This window comes from Linepithema humile, chromosome 1 (assembly GCF_040581485.1).
Source record: "Linepithema humile isolate Giens D197 chromosome 1, Lhum_UNIL_v1.0, whole genome shotgun sequence".
NCBI classification, from domain to species: domain Eukaryota; kingdom Metazoa; phylum Arthropoda; class Insecta; order Hymenoptera; family Formicidae; genus Linepithema; species Linepithema humile.
This window is the reverse complement of record NC_090128.1, coordinates 19723977-19744174: the sequence shown is the minus strand read 5'-3', so window position 1 is coordinate 19744174 and position 20198 is coordinate 19723977. Positions and strand designations below refer to the sequence as shown.

The window sequence follows — 20198 nt, the reverse complement described above, 5'->3', positions numbered from 1 at the left end:
GAATTCCCGTATCTCGGCGCTATAAAAGAGCGCAGTCTTCCCTTTTAACGTCCCTGCAATCTCTTTGATGACACATTATTAACTTTTTCAGCATTACTTTTAAGTCATTACTTAGCTCTTGCATTACAGATACTTGATATCATTATCATCGCTTCTTCTCTCTTTTGTATCACTCACCTTTTCCAATGTTTTAATTATCTTAAAATAAAAATTCTTTACTTCAAATAGACGTTTGTCTCCTTTGTCTCAATTAGAAAACATTTTCATATTATTACTTTTTTTTATTACGATACAAATAAACTAATTCATATATTTTTTTCTTCTATATATAAATGTATTAAGAGAAACGTAGCGCTGTGAAAAACGTTGCTCGTCTAGTGAGCAATGAAGCAGCCGTGTGTACGGAAGTCGTCTTTTACGAGAAAAGTACCAGGATCCGATACCTGGACTGTTTCATCCCGTTCCTTTCCAGTCCGTTCCCCCTCGGCCAGGACCAATAATCGTTCGACTGGGGAATTCCAGTACGGAAACTTTCATAAAAAGAAAACGCGATTCACACCGCAACAGCGTAAAGAAATACGCAAGGTGAGTATAGAGCCGTCATATAAAAAACGGCGAGTAAAACTGCGAGAAAAATGTCACGACGGCGTTGAAAATATATAGGCAGGTGCCTCCAGTCATATAACAGAACATTGTAATTTGCAAAACTCCCGTCCGGTCTTTATAATCATTATCTGGTATGATCTCACTAAAGAAAATAGCCGTCTCGCTAAGGAAAAGCGTCGCGCAAAAGATCTTCTAAAACAAGCGGGTACAGTTGACAATACTTCATTTGACGGAATTTATTTAATTATTTTTCAGAATTTGATTAACATCTCTTTGTCGCATCCTCACGATCTCTTTGAGCTATTTTCGCATAAATTCCTTCACACGTTTCTGCTTTAAACATCAACGCGTTTAAAAAGAACCGATTATTCACGACTGCCAGCGATAAAAAGAGAAGAAAAAAAAACATTTGAAATATCTTATATTTAAAAAGCATAAAGTATCCGTAAACGCGTGAAAAAAATCTTAAAATTAAAATTAATAAAATCTTAAAAACAAAAAAGAGCTAGTGCGCTCTTTTATTGATTATATCGGTGTTTTTATGGCTTGTATTTACGACAAGAGAATGCAGAAAATTGAAAACGGCGCGACCAAACGAGATATGAGGCAAATACCGCTGACGCGTTAAACTACATCTCGTTTTATGTGCCCTCGTTTTATATGCAAAATTAACCTGCGTAACATGAAAAATTCGACAATGATCAAATCGAAACGAGCCCATTACACTATCCTTCCACGATTAAAATTACAGTTACATTTATTGTATTTCATTTGTATGTAAATGGATTCATTGGAAAGGTAATCGAAAGAACGTTCCAATTCCCAGATAATTTTTCTGTTTCTTTCTTAATAACTGTAAAATGAAAAAGATTGATCGGATAAAAAATTGAATAATATATTTCAGCTGCTTTTGGGTTTCACTAATTTTTTATCTACCTCAGCGTTTTTCGCTACGCACACATTTTCATCTATTTATTATCTAATAATAATACTATTATTTTCTCTTTTTGTTTTACACAATCGAATTGAATAGCGTGACTTCTTTGTGAATGTCTCGGGGAATGATTGACGTGCATGATTTTCGAGCTATCCGTGTCATATCAAAAGTAAAGCGATTTAATCGTCCATCCACAACAACGATATCGAAAGAAAATGGAAGACGGTTATCGCGCTCCCATGATCTGCCACGTACAAGAAAGGACGATAGCTTCGCTATGTATCACGCGGTAGCTCTTTCCCTGTTATATCCCGGACACGGGCGCGTTACGTTTTCCAACCTTCTACGTGACTCTTTGTATCGATGCGACGTGTATGGATCCCGATGTGCACTTACACGGGTGCACGTTAGAGTGCGATCCGTCGAATCCGATTCGCATCTCGTGTGCATGCGCACGCCAAAAGTGGCCGATATCTACGGATCGCTGCTACTCCCGCGCTAAAAGCACACTCAGTCACACCCCGATACTCTCGCTTAATTGCTTCGGCAAAGCCCTTAGCACCGAAAGCACGGACTAGAATCATGGAAAAGGAACAGCCGTGAAAGGATCACAAGCTTCGCCAAAGTAAGGCGAATAACTCTTTTTTTCTGTATCGTTCACCCTCCAATGACCGCCTTTAAAGTCGGATAAACGGTTTTTTCGATAAATAATGTGATCGATAACGCGGCTTCTTATGTGGCACACTTCGTTGAGTGGATATTACATAAGACTCCACTTCGATGTGTAGGCTGCTATTAAGACGCAACTTCGCTCCGTCTATGATTAATTGCTTCGCGGGGCTTCGATGGAATCGAGTGGGATTGTAATAAACAAAATAAGAGCTGCAACCGAAGAAAACGAAAAAGAGAAAGGAGAGAAAGGAGAGCAAGAGAGAAAGAGAGAGAAAGAGAGAAAGGAGAAGGAGCGAGCGACTTGCAGAAGCATGATTTATTATGCTGCACTAGCCCAGACTTCCGAGGACAATAGGTTAATATTTCGCGAAAAAAGGAATAGGAGTCGAGAGAAATGGGTTATACGTGTGAGGAATAGTCGATACTTCTTTTCACGCGATCATTTCTCAGTGCTTTCGACGTAAGAGCATTAATTGCACCGTCGAAATACTCGTCTCGCATCGCAGCTCCGCGCAGACAGGTATTAACTACTTACCAACGGTTGACTTCGCGACGTTATCAATATTGCAGCTTCCATTCCCGTAATTTCATAAAGTTCGCCTTTCGCGCATTACCGTTCCCGAGCTATATCGAGGCTCTTTAAAACTGCATTATCGTTTCCTTTCGGTCCACTTAATTCCCAAGCATCCGCGGACTATCTCGTAGGCGCTGCTAAACTTTCGAACACCGGCCCTTTATTAACTTTCCCGCTTTTTACCTCTTGTTCCTTGCCACTACCCCCCTCCCCCCCCCCCCTCCACATGCCGCGCGCGGCATGGCCCTTGCCCATCGACAAACTTCAGCGAGCTGCTACCAAAATCGATTTTCATTCTCACGCCAAGCCGCTCGGGACACAGATAAGACTTAATCCGTTTTAACATTACGGTAAATATGAACTCGGCTTTTCCAATTTAGTTTGCGAAACTTTTCGGGTGCAACATAAATTTTTCTCTTAAATTACAAAATATTATAATTTATTTATCCGCATTTTATAACTGTATATATGTATTTACTGTGAAATAGTATATCATAAAGAAACAAAATTAACAATATAACTTAAATAGAAGAGTTAGCTTGTGAAATAAAAACTACGAAACTTGCGCCCCACGTCGAGGCGCCTGGAACGTAGAATATTACGGCTCAAATCGCTGCGAACTGAATACAAAGAAGGATGACTGCAACAGTTTTCGCAACAGTTTCTGAATTAATTCTGTCACGGCCGAACGTCAGAGGAGCGACGCGAATGTTCGCAAAGTCGCAATATGGCGGTACAACTAGCCGATAAGTTTCCGAAAGTGTTATGGGTTAACCGGCCGCCCTTTTGATGCCAGCTGCGAGCTTGTTCTACGAGTTCGCGTCTAAATAGTCGGTAGGGCGCCGACAGTTTCACAAACTCGAGTTGTACGATAACAGTGATCGTAAGTGACGGGAAAGCGCGTATATTGCAATGGGTAAGTTTTACCCCCTAGAAGGAACAGGATGGGGCCGGCCATTCCACCGTCGGCCGCCGCCAACTTGAATCAATCAAAACGAGACCGTCCTCGAGACCGTCCTCACTTGCGGGGCAAACAAAGGCGGGACAGAGGCTCGCGTGTTTTCCGTCCGACTTGCTCTCTCGGCTGCGACCGCCCCGCCGGGCCACCCCACTGGAAAAACTTTCGACATTTCAAACCGCGCAATTTCCTATGCGACCAAAACGATACGCCGTCCACTGATCCTTTGTCTCCGCGGAAGGACCGAAATAGAATCTTGTTGGAGATTTAGCTAGTCCGTTTCGATCGAGCGGACCTCTCGGGCGGAAAATGCATCCCGGAAAGCGACGTTGGGGCCGCAGGGATTGAAACCAATATAATTTCAGATAGTTCAATTTTGGAGAACCGCAAATTCAGAGAATATAGGTTAATCGGGACAATTGTGACCCTGAGGCAAATATGACAATGCACTACTTTCCTATGACCTAGTTGATAATCGAAACCTAATGACTTTACGACATTAAATAAAAATGCATGTATGACTTTATAGAATTTTTAAATCAATCAATTTTATTACACTTTATCATGACATGCATTGTTAAATAATAGTCGAATAATAATTGCTAGAGATAAATGTCATAAAACTTTTTTTTTTTTTTTAATTTAAAGTAATTTTAAAATTTTTCTTCAGAGATTTATAGAAACCCGTTATTATTCATGGAAAATTTATAGATGTAGATTCCATTGGAAATATATTGGAACACGTTCTATTTAAAAAAGCTCAATTCAAACTTTTGCCTCAAAGGTTTTAATGAAAAATATTTATTTGAAATGTTTACAAAAGACCTATTTCATTAAAAAAGTAAAATGTTATATTACAGATTTTATGATATACAAAACATTAATTTTAACAATGCATCGTAATTAAAAGAATATTAATAATTTTAACAAATTTCATAAAATTATTATTTTACCGAGCGTTGAAGATTGTTTTAATTAATAATTATTTAATTCTGTCAAGAAAAAATTAAAATTTTACATTTAATTTTTGAAATGTATTCTCCTCTAATTCCACAAAAATATACTATTTATTTACATAGACCCATTTATCTTATCAAAAAGGATCTCAACCTACATTGAGTTTCTACTATGTGCAGAGCGTGTGTAATACTAAATTTAAAGAAAAAATTTTAATAAAATGGAAATAAATATATATATATATATATTATATATTTAAAAAATTCCACATAAAATGCTTTTTTACTCCCTGCAAAATAATGTTACAAATCGAGACAAATTTATTTCGACTTATCTTAAATAGTGAAAAATAAAATGATACAATGTTTCTAAATGATTAGCTTAGTCTCGGTGTCAAAAGTCGGAATAAAGAAAATAAGATTAGACACAGGGGTTAAAGTAGAATAAATAAACGTTCCGACCCCTTCGTCGGTTTTCTCTTGGAAAAATACCTAAGGGAGCAATGAATGGAAGAACATATCTATGATACGAGTGGATACCTTTCAAAAGGTCTCATGGGAAAATGAAGTTTATTCGTCATCCTGTCGACCGATAGGTCGTACAAGCCATCACCATTGCGCCACCTTAACACACCCCGGAGATCCTCGAGGCTGAATTCTTCCAAAAAATATATATTGTATATCATCATACTCCGCAAGAAATAAATTTACTATGAATGTGCTTGGGACAGCGAGCTCATAGATCAGGGATATAATATTTATTATCAAATATGCCCCTCAGCTAATGTTCATCAATCAAATATTTGTGAGCGAATTTATTGTACTTACAATATACTGTAATTACTTTCTTTCATTTATGTAAATAACCATATATTTTGCGAAAGACGGTACAATAAAATACAGCAACATTCGCTCGGGCAAAGAACATATAGAAATGGAACTATAAATAACAGATCAATCGCGATTATATCTCATTCCTGCCTCGTTAGCTCGCAAATTTCATTAAAATTTACCATTCCTAGGCGATGGAGGGGTAAGTGCAGTGGAAAGTCTGGCTAGATCGCAAATACATGAAATGCTTCTACAGAAAAGAAATTGCTTGAATAATGGAAAAGAATAGCTTGAGCCGGGCTTACGCATCTCTCTCTCTCTCTCTCTCTCTCTCTCTCTCTCTCTCTCTCTCTCTCTCTCTCTCTCTCTCTCTCTCTCTCTCTCTCTCTCTCTCTCTCTCTCTCTCTCTCTCTCTCTCTCTCTCTCTCTCTCTCTCTCTCTCTCTCTCTCTCTTTCTCTCTCGTCTCTCCTCCTCTTTTCATCAGGACTTCTCCGACCAACAGAACCATCCTATCGCGTGTCACTCGCACGTATCCAATCCCGACCGCACTCCTCCCTTTCTGCGATTCTATGCAACGAGATTTTTCGCGAGCCTCCTCTGACTCTTGAAAATTTATCCTAGTCTTGTTGAAGACAGGTGTATTCTACTTTACTCTCAAATATAAGTTCGTTTTAATAAGAGGAAATCTCAAGAATAACCATCGCTGTATGTTTATGTAAATCGTTGTATATTTAAAAGGCAAAAACGTTTGCGATGCATAAATTTGACTAGTAAATTTTTCATATTTAAATCCTCGCTTATAATTCTTTATTTAATGTGTCACTCAATCCGTTACAAGACTCACCAGACACGCACGTCAAAATTTTCTTTATTTATCCGCTAACACTTCAAGAATCCTCCTCTTGTACAGTTTCCTTCGTGCCTAAAGCGTTTACAATGAAAACGAGACGGAAGTCACGCTAAGAATTCGTCACAGCTTGCGAGGGGAAAAAAAAGGAATAAAAGTACAACTATAGCGAAGCTGTGGGGAATAAGAAAACCGAGAAGGAATCCTAAGACGTGCAGTTTATCACGTTACCAATTTAACAAAGCATTCTCGTTTAACGGAGATAACGTTTTCCACGTAGAAAAGAAATCGGAGAATTTGTGCGACAACTTGGCTTCTAACAAGGATGACTTTTCTGTGCCAAAGAATTAAGCAAGTTTCTATTTTAGTCTTTATTTTCCTAAGAATATAAAGAATATTGTCAATGAAGCACAGTAGCAAGAAAATCTCGAACTTTAAATTGTAGATTAGCAAATGTAGTTATTAAAATTAAAGTCAAAGCTCTCTGGAGACATTGTATATTATTTAAGCTGTTTTATTAATTTTAAAATATCAAAAAAATATATTTTATCATATAAATTATAGATTACACTTGCTCATCTTAGATGTTATTGCCACCTTTTAAGCATATTGATTAGTAGATGCAACGCTAAAAAATCCGACATTTCGATTTATTCTGTAAGTCACTGCTCCTCGCATTGACATTCTCCTCGAGGTTGCAGCCCCAGAAAGAATTCGTGCTGAAGTTCAATCTGATTCGCGCAATAAGTGTCACTGACTTAACGTGCACGTACTGTAAACCAGTCCGTTCGTTTCGCTGCTAACGTGAGATTTAATTCGGGAAGCTACCTAACAGATACGCAACTAATCCTCCGTCGGTCCAACTTTAATCCTAAGATTAAAGCCATCAAAATAAACAAGAAAAGATACTGATACTGAATCATCCAAAATTTATCACAGCCGTAATGGCGGAAAAAGAAATTTATTAGGATTTCCATGATTACGTCATCATCGAGCTGATTCTGTAAATTTCTTTCAGCTTGCTTTAATCCAGATTGGTGTTAGTTTATCGTAAGAATGCTCGAGAAGCGCGCCATTCAATGCAAAGTCTAAAATCCTTTCAAGTAGTTGAATCCGCGATGTCTCGATGCCATTATCGGATGAGAGCGGGAATCCGCGAGTATCGACACTACACAACGTCGAATGACGGGATTCTTTCAGAGTGTCGTGCTGGAGATGAATCGACTTGGGATGATGGTGGACCTCTCTCATGTCTCGGTACCCACTATGCTGGCTGCCATGACGACGTCGAGGGCGCCGGTGATTTTCAGTCACAGCAGCGCTCATGCCCTTTGCAATTCCTCGCGAAATGTGCCTGACCACGCGCTGCGACTTTTGGTAAGTTTTTTTCTCGACAACGAAATAGCCGGAAATAATAAACGCGTGTAAGTAACGCCACAGTGACGCTTTAATGGCGTCGCATTAAAGTGTAAAGTGAATTCGCTACTCTATATTTTATAATCCTATCTTCTTTTATTAAATTACGTAATATTTTTTCTTGCATATATCATAAAGGATTATCCTGCCTAAAAGATACATAAAACATTTTTTTTTATTTTATCTAATTCAATGACTGAAAAGAAATGTGAATATTTTGTTCGCAGGCGCAGACCGGTGGTATTGTTATGGTATCTTTCTATCCCCATTTTATCAGCTGTGGCGAAAAATCTACACTCGAGGATGTAGCAGGTGAGCGATCCTTGCGATAAGAATCGTTTCGTTTTAATTATCAATAGTTTCGTAATCGCGGAATTTTAAAAGATTAAAATCCATAAAAACAGATATTATCATTTCGTTTGCATTTCGCGATGTTAATAAAATTTTACAAAATCCAATCAAACTGTATTGTACGTGCTCAAAGCTCGGTATTCGTTTATCGGAATGCGCCATTATCTCAGGATTTTTGAAATAACGCAACATACGCAACGCGATCCAATATCTAATAGCATTAATATTTCTACATTTCTTTCTTGAAGATAAAACAAACATTATTATCTAAAATGGAAAATTTTCTCAGTAAATCTCGTTTTCCCTAGCGTGATCAACGTTACTTCGATCGTTTTGTAAATACGTCAACCGTCATCGGTTTTCATATCTCAAGATAATAGCTATTGAGAAGAATAGCTTTTTTTCTCACGACTGATATATAGCTTGCACGACTATGAGCTTTCAACATCGTCGTCGATGCTACAACATCCGAGGCATTTCTCCGCCGAGACGACCAGATGAGTTTCCGCGTTAGGTGCCAATTCCCGCGGGTTACCATCTTATTTGCATTATTATAGAGCGGCTTGAAGTTTCGAACACATTAACATTTGAGATCGTACCGCTAATGTAAACGGCTGTGTATGTATATTTAACACAATTAGATATACGAATCGTGGGAACGGAATTTTAATCAAATTCCGAGAAGCTCCGGCAAACTCCGAAATTAAATTAAAACAAAATACCTATAATATTTCTCGTCCAAAATGCGAATCGATTTTAATTTAAAAAAACCGTACGAAGTTTGTGAGAAAAAAATAATAAAACTAGAATGAAGTGGAATATAACTTTTCTCCGTAGCATTTGAAGTGTGCTATGTTTGATAAAGTTAGTTTTATGCTCTTCTGCAGCGAGTGAGATCGATTGCGAAAGCCGAAGTCGTCGTATGTACAGGAAGCCGTAATCCAAAGTTCACACTTCGCGCGGCCAAACCGTAGCTTCGAATGCATCCCTGCGAGAACCCGGCGTTCCGCAGGCGAACGGTAACAAAAAAGTGAAATGCCCGTGACGTTTCCCGCGGGAACAGCCAATTCCGTTCATAGTGTAGCCAAGCGCTCGGTTTTTGCAGACGCGAACGTGAGTTCTGATCTACGAAGAGCGTTTATTTCCTTCCTTCGTTAAAAAAAAGACAGCGGAATCCCATAATGCTTAATCCACGAAAATAATAAACGCGAGATAATAAATTCTTTAATTTCGTCCATTTTTTATCCCCTAATCTCCAGGATCTCGCGTGCAAACTGCACCCACCTTAAAACCCCGGAAAATTTGTAGTTTTGCTAGAATCGCGCGATAATCTATGTCGCCGTTTCCCTTTCCGGTATATTTTTTTCTTCTTACGCAGAAAGAATAAGCAAACGCGACGTACAATAATATCATTCCGACAATGAGGTGCGGAATACAGTTCGTCTGAATCGCAACTATTGCAAATGTCACGCATAATGAATCGCGCGGGATTGAAAGGTTGTTCAAATTGCGCCATGCGCATCTCGTACACCGTTCCGCCAAGCGCAACAAAAGAAAGAACGGGAGATAATTGCTGACCGGTAGTGGATGGCCGCGCATCGGACATAGCCGACCATAGCCGGGTGCTTGAATAATCGCTTCCTTCCGCAGGCAGCATCTCTAATTGCTCTACATCGCCGGTTACAGAATCACGGAGAAAATTATGTCCGCCGTGGGAGAGCAGGGAAGAAAATTATGTGCTCGAACGGGAAGTACGTTGTACGTCGTGTGTGTGCGCTGATAATTTCAAAATTGTAACGCGTTTCTCCGTGGCCATCACCGGGCCGGTATTACGGATTGATTCGAGCGCTCTCGTTGTTTCCCCTCGCTCTATCCCATCGCGCTGCTCTTCCAACAGAGCGTGGCTGATCCCATAGCGACCGCGCCGCCAACGCCGCGCGCAACAATCGCCGCCGGTTAATAATAACCGCGCGGTCGCGCGCTATCGCAACTCGCAATTCCCCGCATTACGTTTGTCGAATAACTGCTCCTTTGTTTACAGTGCGAATGCAATTTTCTCGATTTAAGCACGCAGCCGGCGCGCGAACCTGATATCACGCGCGAAAAGTATGATATTCCTTTCACGGCAAATACACGCTCGCAGAGATTGCGGAAGCTACTTTTAATCGATAGCAGCATGTTATCTAACTCCTCCCTTTCCGTAATTCTCTTCCTATTGCGTTTCGGTGTTTCCGAATTAAATTTGAAAGACAAACTTTGGATAGCGTGTACATTGCTTTCGCTAATATTATTTTCCGGTCCATAAAACAATATTTAACGGCGTATTTGAAATTGCGCGATAATATTGATATTGAATGATAATATTAATTTTTTTTCCCCCGTTCAAAAGTAATACATTCCGAATTAATAAACTGTTTGCACGAAACTATTCGTTCGTTGCCAGTTTGTACGACTGTGTTCTCTTGCGCGCATTTCGCACACGAAGCATCAAATGCACCGCATCTCCGGAGACATTCGCACGTTATTCTGCCCAAACAAACGTCAACCGCGCTGTTTACGTCGTACATGCAAATCGAAAGATCTCGCAGCAACCTGCTAATGGCACAACTGTTACGATGCACGAGATGCAATGCAAATGCAACCTCCTCTGCGTTTATGGTAATATGCAGTAGTAAACGCCACAAAGTCGCTCGCATCTTTAAGAAAAGCAATTTACAGACGTTTCTGTACAAACAATTTTTAGTTTTTCTCACCTCTTTCCAGTTGTTCGCCAAATTGTAATATAAATAGTTCTCTTAATTTAGGCAAATACAATGGAATTCGTAAAATTTATTTAAATATCCAGATGCGGAACTTCGTTAGAATCAGAATTTCAGATTGGTAAAGTTGTCTGCTAGTCTCTTTATTCACCGCACCGTACTGTACATTGTGTGATTTTCTAGCCACGCTTGGTAACGACGTACCTCGGAATGAATCATGATCAATTTCCAAAGAGCGCGCCGCCGATCAACGTATAATTTATGATATAATGGGAATGGCGCGAAAGAGCGATACGGCGCAAACACGAAAATCAAAATTTGTGACGTTTCTGACGTATTCCGCTTCGTGGCAACTCGAGTCCGAGCAAAATTGTGGTGCAATGACGCGCGCCGTAACTCTACAGTCTGATCGGTTATGAATTATGTCATCTAGCCGATCGATTATGCATGTTGCATCCCTGCGAGCGGCATACCGTTATTCATTATACATGCACTACGTCTCATAAATGCCTTATTCACTAAAATATTTTTCGTATATATTATGTCTAGATGCTGATATACATATTATTATTAAAAAAAAATAGCAATAACAATGATAATCAGCAATCAATAGCTAGCATTTCTAAAACGCGTTATATTTTATAAAATTAAAAGAATATTTGAGTCGGTCTTAAATGTTAACAAAAATTCCATTAGTGATAAATTGCGTTCATATCGATCAATTATGAATTAAAATAATTTTTTCCATTAAATTATATTTGATCTTTACTTATTATTTAAAATGTTTCTAATAGAAATGTATTACATAATGAACTCCTTCCTTGCGATGACAATTTAATTTGCTAAATTAATTCAAAAGTGAAACTTGCTCACGATTTTGAGTGTATAAAACTGTTTTCTGAATTTTGTTGTCGTTGAAATGTAAATTATATCCGTGATATATTAGGCCATCGAGGTGTAAATTACCAGCGCGCGCGACCATTTTCGAGTTAACAATAACATCCGTCTGACGGATATGCAAATTTTCATTGTTTATGGGTACATTCATGATCTCATTGTACCCGTTCAAATTATGATCCGATTTTATCCATCTTCATCGCGGAAAAAATTGCACTTTGAAATTCACATAGCCATGGAAATTTCATTTTACAAACATGATTATAAAGGCGGCGATAAGCAGAACGTAATCCGCCTGCATCCCGTTTGCCGGATATGTCAATTAAAAATGAACAACACATTTTTGCAAATCCTTTTCTCTCTGTAACTCGACCGCGGTAATTGCAAATTGATTTACCATCCCGCTCGGCTTCGCATAAACCGGGAAAACGAGTCCGCGCATTAACATTAACAAATTACTTTTAACTTATCCAACTCTCGCAAATGCAATATTGTCTTACATTGAGAGCGAAATTAATTATGCATGTCGCGCTGTATTGCGTTAGCAATTGCGACTCGCAGCACGAGTGCGGCAGCTATGGGATGCAAATGCGGCCGCGGGGTGATGTACGACGTTTTTTTCACCACGTCAAAACGTGTAAAAATGCGTCGCCGGTGGACGCGACAATGGAAGCGAACGAAATGCATAAGTGTAGGTAATTTTCTTGGCGACTCCCGAGGAAAGTAACACGGTGTATTAGTCGTAGTTGAAAAATTGCCCGTAGTGCATTCACCGAGCGCGGTAGTTCGTGGTTAGGGCGGACTGTAATTTTCCTCGTTACGCGGCGAATGAGCTACGCGTTCCGTATATCACCGAGCGCTAAGCGCAGCGAGCATTACGATTACGTTATATATTACGATTTTCGTGATATGTTACAGCGCACATCAATCACGTGCGGAAGATCGCCGGGGTGGACCACGTCGGCATCGGAGCTGGATACGACGGGATCAATTTGTGAGTGTTGCTACAAGTCTCTAATGGTATAAAAATAATTGTAAGACAAACATTTGAAAATACGTCGCCGGCGAATAAGAACAGAAACGCTTGAACCATGAGAAAAAGAGAATTCTTTTATATCTCTCAACTGATTAACATATTGATTACTGATTAACAAAAATAAATTCCTTTTCGCAATATAACTATTTTAATTTCAAGTTAGCGGTGCTTTGTTCGTGTTAGCAGGAATGATATAGTTTCCAAATGAAAGCAACGCGAAATCGTAAGCGCGTTTCCCGCCGCGTACCAGTTCTGCCGAACTGATTGCGAACTAGTACGTGCGAACGTACAAGAAGTTTTCGGCTACCTTTGAATATAGGTCGGGGTATAAATCAATACGTACAGAGCTACCGATCATTTGCGCGACTCGGAGATAGTCAAAGTCCCTTCTCGAAATTTATGCGCGAAGACAACAGATTACCAGTCCGATCTCAGAGATGATTACATCGGAACGCTCGGCTGATACGTTTCGCCCGCAGTGCGATAGCAGGATTAAAAACGGGACGAAAACAATGTGTAAGAGAAGTGTTTAGTCAAAGTGACTTCATAAATATCGTTTGAAGCTCACCATTTTCCAACGCTGGCAGGAAAACTATTGCACCGATGCATTTTTAAAGAACTACGTACGATCGTGCTCGCGAAATACCCGATGGTATTCAGCCGTTTGTTACCGAACGACCGACATTATTCCTTTCCATTATTCTCGCCTTTGTTACGCTTTTCACGCAGTTTGTTCAGCGGAGAAACGACCCGCGGAGTTCTTCTTTGCCGCGATAACTGGAGATGGAGGTATACAGAGTTTGTTAAGTGGACGCGGGAATCGTGTAAACACACGAGCATCGACCAACCCCTTTGTTAAAAATGCCGACCCCTTTGTAGCGCGCTGCTGGATTCGCGCGGCCCTTGCCATTAAGTTTCACGAAAAAAATTGACAGAACATAAAAAAGGGGAAGGAGAGAGAAAGAGATAAAGAGAGACAGATGAAGAGAAACTGCTCTAATCGCAAGTACACTGAGGGCGGTAGAGAACTAAAAAGTTGTTGAGTTTCCGGGATTCGCATGAAAAACACATGTGGTTGTGGCTGACGTATATGGCGGAGGATTAAAAAACAGGGTAGATGCATCGAAGCGTGATTTGCAGACCAAACGATAAAGAAGAAAAACGACGTAAAAGGCACATGCCGCTCGAACTGTTCGTCGCAATGTACAGTTTTCCTGTATTTTTGTCCAGCGACAATATCGAATACAAATGCAAGAGTCGGTAAAGTAAATATGTAACCTCTGTGAAGTTGGCCCCCCATTTTTCAAAATAAAAAAAAATGATTAGAGTTCTGGATGCCCCCCGAGGAGTTCTAGAGTTCTCAGACCATTTTAGAAAGAGTTCTGCCATTTAAAGTAAAGAAAACACCATTTGAAAAATGGGGGGGCTAACTTCACGGCGCCCCCCATTATGTAAAAAATCCAAATTTTTTTATAGTTCTGAGTAGATTTCAAATAGTTCTATAGTTCTAGATAAGATTCAAAAATAGTTCTGCTCGAAATACTACGTAAATTAAATTTGAAATTCTCGACTTAGAAAACGAAAAATAGCGAGAACTCGTTCAATTTTGATTTTAGCGTTTCGAGCCTTAAGGATAATCGTTAGAACTCGTGAGGGGCTATACAGAACTCTCAACAGAACTGCCGGTTACCGAGAAAAAAATTTTTTTCCTGTAGGACTTAAAAATTTTTCGAATCCGAACCTTCAACCATCGAGAACTTTTTTATTTCGCCTCTGAGCGCTTCGAGTGTTAATAATTATCGTTAGAACTCTTCGGGGGGCGTCCAGAACTCTCATCAGAACTGCCGGTTACCGAGAAAAAATTTTTATTAGAAATTTTTCGAATCCGAAACTTCAACCATCGAGAACTTTTTTATTTCACCTCTGAGCGTTACGAGTGTTCATAATTATCGTTAGAACTCTTCGGGGGGCGTCCAGAACTCTTATCAGAACTGCCGGTTACCAAGAAAAAATTTTTTTTCTTGTAAAACTTAGAAATTTTTTGAATCCGAAACTTCAACCATTGAGAACTTTTTTATTTCGCCTCTGAGCGCTTCGAGTGTTAATAATTATCGTTAGAACTCTTCGGGGGGCGTCCAGAACTCTCATCAGAACTGCCGGTTACCAAGAAAAAATTTTTTTTCTGTAAGACAGAAATTTTTCGAATCCGAAACTTCAACCATTGAGAACTTTTTTATTTCACCTCTGAGCGTTACGAGTGTTCATAATTATCGTTAGAACTCTTTGGGGGGCGTCCAGAACTCTCATCAGAACTGCCGGTTACCAAGAAAAAATTTTTTTTCTGTAAGACAGAAATTTTTCGAATCCGAAACTTCAACCATTGAGAACTTTTTTATTTCACCTCTGAGCGTTACGAGTGTTCATAATTATCGTTAGAACTCTTTGGGGGGCGTCCAAAACTCTCATCAGAACTGCCGGTTACCAAGAAAAAATTTTGTTTTCTGTAAGACAGAAATTTTTCGAATCCGAAACTTCAACCATTGAGAACTTTTTTATTTCACTTCTGAGCGTTACGAGTGTTCATAATTATCGTTAGAACTCTTTGGGGGGCGTCCAGAACTCTTATCAGAACTGCCGGTTACCAAGAAAAAATTTTTTTTCGGTAACCGGCAGTTCTGATAAGAGTTCTGGACGCCCCCCAAAGAGTTCTAACGATAATTATGAACACTCGTAACGCTCAGAGGTGAAATAAAAAAGTTCTCGATGGTTGAAGGTTCGGATTCGAAAAATTTTTAAGTCCTACAGAAAACAAAATTTTTTCTCGGTAACCGGCAGTTCTGTTGAGAGTTCTGGGCGCCCCCCAAAGAGTTCTAACGATAATTATGAACACTCGTAACGCTCAGAGGTAAAATAAAAAAGTTCTCGATGGTTGAAGTTTCGGATTCGAAAAATTTCTAATAAAAATTTTTTCTCGGTAACCGGCAGTTCTGATGAGAGTTCTGGACGCCCCCCGAAGAGTTCTAACGATAATTATTAACACTCGTAACGCTCAGAGGTAAAATAAAAAAGTTCTCGATGGTTGAAGTTTCGGATTCGAAAAATTTCTAATAAAAATTTTTTCTCGGTAACCGGCAGTTCTGATGAGAGTTCTGGACGCCCCCCGAAGAGTTCTAACGATAATTATTAACACTCGTAACGCTCAGAGGTAAAATAAAAAAGTTCTCGATGGTTGAAGTTTCGGATTCGAAAAATTTCTAATAAAAATTTTTTCTCGGTAACCGGCAGTTCTGATGAGAGTTCTGGACGCCCCCCGAAGAGTTCTAACGATAATTATGAACACTCGTAACGCTCAGAGGTGAAATAAAAAAGTTCTCAATGGTTGAAGTTTCGGATTCAAAAAATTTTTAAGTTTTACAAGAAAAAAAATTTTTTCTTGGTAACCGGCAGTTCTGATAAGAGTTCTGGACGCCCCCCAAAGAGTTCTAACGATAATTATGAACACTCGAAGCGCTCAGAGGCGAAATAAAAAAGTTCTCAATGGTTGAAGTTTCGGATTCAAAAAATTTCTAAGTCCTACAGAAAACAAAATTTTTTCTCGGTAACCGGCAGTTCTGTTGAGAGTTCTGGGCGCCCCCCGAAGAGTTCTAATGATAATTATTAACACTCGTAACGCTCAGAGGTGAAATAAAAAAGTTCTCGATGGTTGAAGTTTCGGATTCGAAAAATTTCTAATAAAAATTTTTTCTCGGTAACCGGCAGTTCTGATGAGAGTTCTGGACGCCCCCCGAAGAGTTCTAACGATAATTATTAACACTCGTAACGCTCAGAGGTAAAATAAAAAAGTTCTCGATGGTTGAAGTTTCGGATTCGAAAAATTTCTAATAAAAATTTTTTCTCGGTAACCGGCAGTTCTGATGAGAGTTCTGGACGCCCCCCGAAGAGTTCTAACGATAATTATTAACACTCGTAACGCTCAGAGGTAAAATAAAAAAGTTCTCGATGGTTGAAGTTTCGGATTCGAAAAATTTCTAATAAAAATTTTTTCTCGGTAACCGGCAGTTCTGATGAGAGTTCTGGACGCCCCCCGAAGAGTTCTAACGATAATTATTAACACTCGAAGCGCTCAGAGGCGAAATAAAAAAGTTCTCAATGGTTGAAGTTTCGGATTCAAAAAATTTCTAAGTCCTACAGAAAAAAAAATTTTTTCTCGGTAACCGGCAGTTCTGTTGAGAGTTCTGGGCGCCCCCCGAAGAGTTCTAACGATAATTATGAACACTCGTAACGCTCAGAGGTGAAATAAAAAAGTTCTCGATGGTTGAAGGTTCGGATTCGAAAAATTTTTAAGTCCTACAGAAAAAAAAATTTTTTCTCGGTAACCGGCAGTTCTGTTGAGAGTTCTGGGCGCCCCCCGAAGAGTTCTAACGATAATTATTAACACTCGTAACGCTCAGAGGTAAAATAAAAAAGTTCTCGATGGTTGAAGTTTCGGATTCGAAAAATTTCTATTAAAATTTTTTCTCGGTAACCGGCAGTTCTGATGAGAGTTCTGGACGCCCCCCGAAGAGTTCTAACGATAATTATTAACACTCGAAGCGCTCAGAGGCGAAATAAAAAAGTTCTCGATGGTTGAAGGTTCGGATTCGAAAAATTTTTAAGTCCTACAGGAAAAAAATTTTTTTCTCGGTAACCGGCAGTTCTGTTGAGAGTTCTGTATAGCCCCTCACGAGTTCTAACGATTATCCTTAAGGCTCGAAACGCTGAAATCAAAATTGAACGAGTTCTCGCTATTTTTCGTTTTCTAAGTCGAGAATTTCAAATTTAATTTACGTAGTATTTCGAGCAGAACTATTTTTGAATCTTATCTAGAACTATAGAACTATTTGAAATCTACTCAGAACTATAAAAAAATTTGGATTTTTTACATAATGGGGGGCGCCGTGAAGTTAGCCCCCCCATTTTTCAAATGGTGTTTTCTTTACTTTAAATGGCAGAACTCTTTCTAAAATGGTCTGAGAACTCTAGAACTCCTCGGGGGGCATCCAGAACTCTAATCATTTTTTTTTATTTTGAAAAATGGGGGGCCAACTTCACAGAGGTAAATATGTAGATACGCTGGTACCGCCAATAATTAATGCCTGCAATATTTTCTTCAGGCGAAAAATAAATTTCCATTCAACAACTGGATTTAAGTATAAAAAATATTAATTTTCAATACAACTTCTTTGTGCAAAATCAAGAAATTTGCATCCTCTGATTTGAAATATAATTATTGTGCGTAAACTCAAATTTGTTTTTCAAATAAATTGGATTGAATTGTGAAACTCAGAGAGGAGAAAAACTGCGAGACGAGCAGAGTTAAACAAATAAAAAAATAAATCACCAATTATTGATATATTGGAAATTATATTCTACACAAAATTTTATTTTATCACATTATATTATACAAATTATTTTTTATTTTTTTCGTAAAAATATTCGATTACAGCGGTATTAAAATTAAAGCGCAGATGCCCGATATCGTATTGTATTTTCAATCAACAAAATTTTTGCATATAAATATCTCGTGCATCAATTTCCGATATTACAGGTGGAATTTTACAGGTACGAGAATATTTTTAAAAAAGGGCGTGAAAGTCAAATATTTGTGATTGCAATTAATCGCATTCGGTTAACAAACTTAAAACTAAATTTTACAAAACTAATATCGGAGAGAAATGTGTAAATTTCACACCATAAAACATTTTCGATTTTTTGAAATTCTCGATGAATATCGTATAAAACTTGCCAACTTTAAATGCGAAACAATTTACACGCTTCGTATCGTTTCATAATTCAATTTATTTGCGGTAATAGCAGCGGACAGATCAAAACTTTATTAAAGCGGTTTTGAATTCAATTATTGTGAATCAAAATTGATAACATGTCCGACACAAAGTGTAATACTGCATTTTTTTATTTCTTTTTTTTTTGTACTGCAGCATATCTACATGAAAATAACTCTCACTCTTATTCTTAAACATTTTGCACATTTCTCACAAAGTCTGAGACTTCTGAATGGTTTCGAAAAAAAATGACGTAAATGACAAGAGTGTACTTTGATGGTGCCATATGAACGGTTGGGGAAAGACGTCGCAGCGGAACGAAAACAATGCTCGTTTTCTCCGCATCTCGTTCTCGCTTTTCGTTCTACGAAAAAAAGGAGGTTTAATATCTACCGCGGTAACTTGGGGTTTAAAGTTGCGCTCGCAGTAGAAAAGAAATCTATTACTAGCCTTTTTGCAACATATTTGCTCTTGCTGATTAGAAATCACACCATAAAAGAAAACAAGAAAAAGTCATGCATGGAAACTCCAGAAGAAAGAAGAAAGCAGCATTTTCTCATTTACTATATTTTTTCTTCCAAACTTCTCGTAATGAGTATACGATGAAATTGAAAATATTTGAGAATATTGACTGATATCTTTTACCATAAATGTGAAAAAAATAATAATCGGGTGAATTTTTTAAAAGGACGAAACGCATTTTATCTATCGAACGACTTTTATTCGAATTCGTGGCGAATTCACCGCAAATAAATTCAATAACGTGCTTTCGCTGCAGACAAAAACCGTTCTCTAGCAAGTATATTTAATTCCAGGGGTAAAACCCCACGTTATTTCCGTGTCAGGGAGATCACGTACGGTGAATCGTACGGTGAAGCGTTTCGGCTGACAATCGTAGTTAAATTTTTAAAGTGTTAATCGCAATAGTCGATACAAACCAAAATCGATGAGCGAAATTTTCTATAAAACGTTTTTCTGGACGATTTTTGCATTGACGTATCGTGATATAAAATTACATAATACTTTTTACTATTCATTGTGAATGTTCACTTATACCTAGCAATATAAGTAATATAATATCCCAAAAAAACATTTTCTGCACTATTTTATTCCCGAAAAGGATTCAAATTTATCAGCGGCAAATTCACTCAGGACTTATTTGCTAAATTAATCAGCAATTTGTTCTGTAGAAAAGAATTGCACGGTCCCTCAATTTCATAGAAACTGTACTGACAACTACATTAGAGACTGACATCATGCTGAATCCACGACAGGAATGCCGTGTTCTTAATTGCACGTTAAATTAACTCACTGGTTGACAGCGCGTGGTTAAAATTTCAACGAGCTAATCGAGGGAACCGTTTCGCAGGGGAGCCTTCGATTTGTGGGTAACGCCCGCGTGCACGGCTGATGGCTCATTGCCTTCACGTAGGAAATTGGTCTGAAATTCATGAATGCCGGAAGCACGATGCTATTTATTCTTCGACGATCAATTCGTTTATTGCTACGCCTACTGCATTTCCACTTCGTCAGCC

At 38.6% G+C, this 20198-nt stretch overlaps 1 protein-coding gene across 1 annotated transcript in view; it reads left to right on the top strand.

The window, feature by feature from the left end:
- LOC105667349 (dipeptidase 1) overlaps positions 1–20198 on the top strand; it is an 84748-nt gene that overhangs the window by 46519 nt on the left and 18031 nt on the right. Inside the window, exons 7-9 of the mRNA XM_012359101.2 lie at positions 7583–7759; positions 8026–8110; positions 12724–12799. Of these exons, the coding sequence (XP_012214524.1) occupies positions 7583–7759; positions 8026–8110; positions 12724–12799 (338 nt within the window). The remainder of the gene's footprint in view (positions 1–7582; positions 7760–8025; positions 8111–12723; positions 12800–20198) is intronic.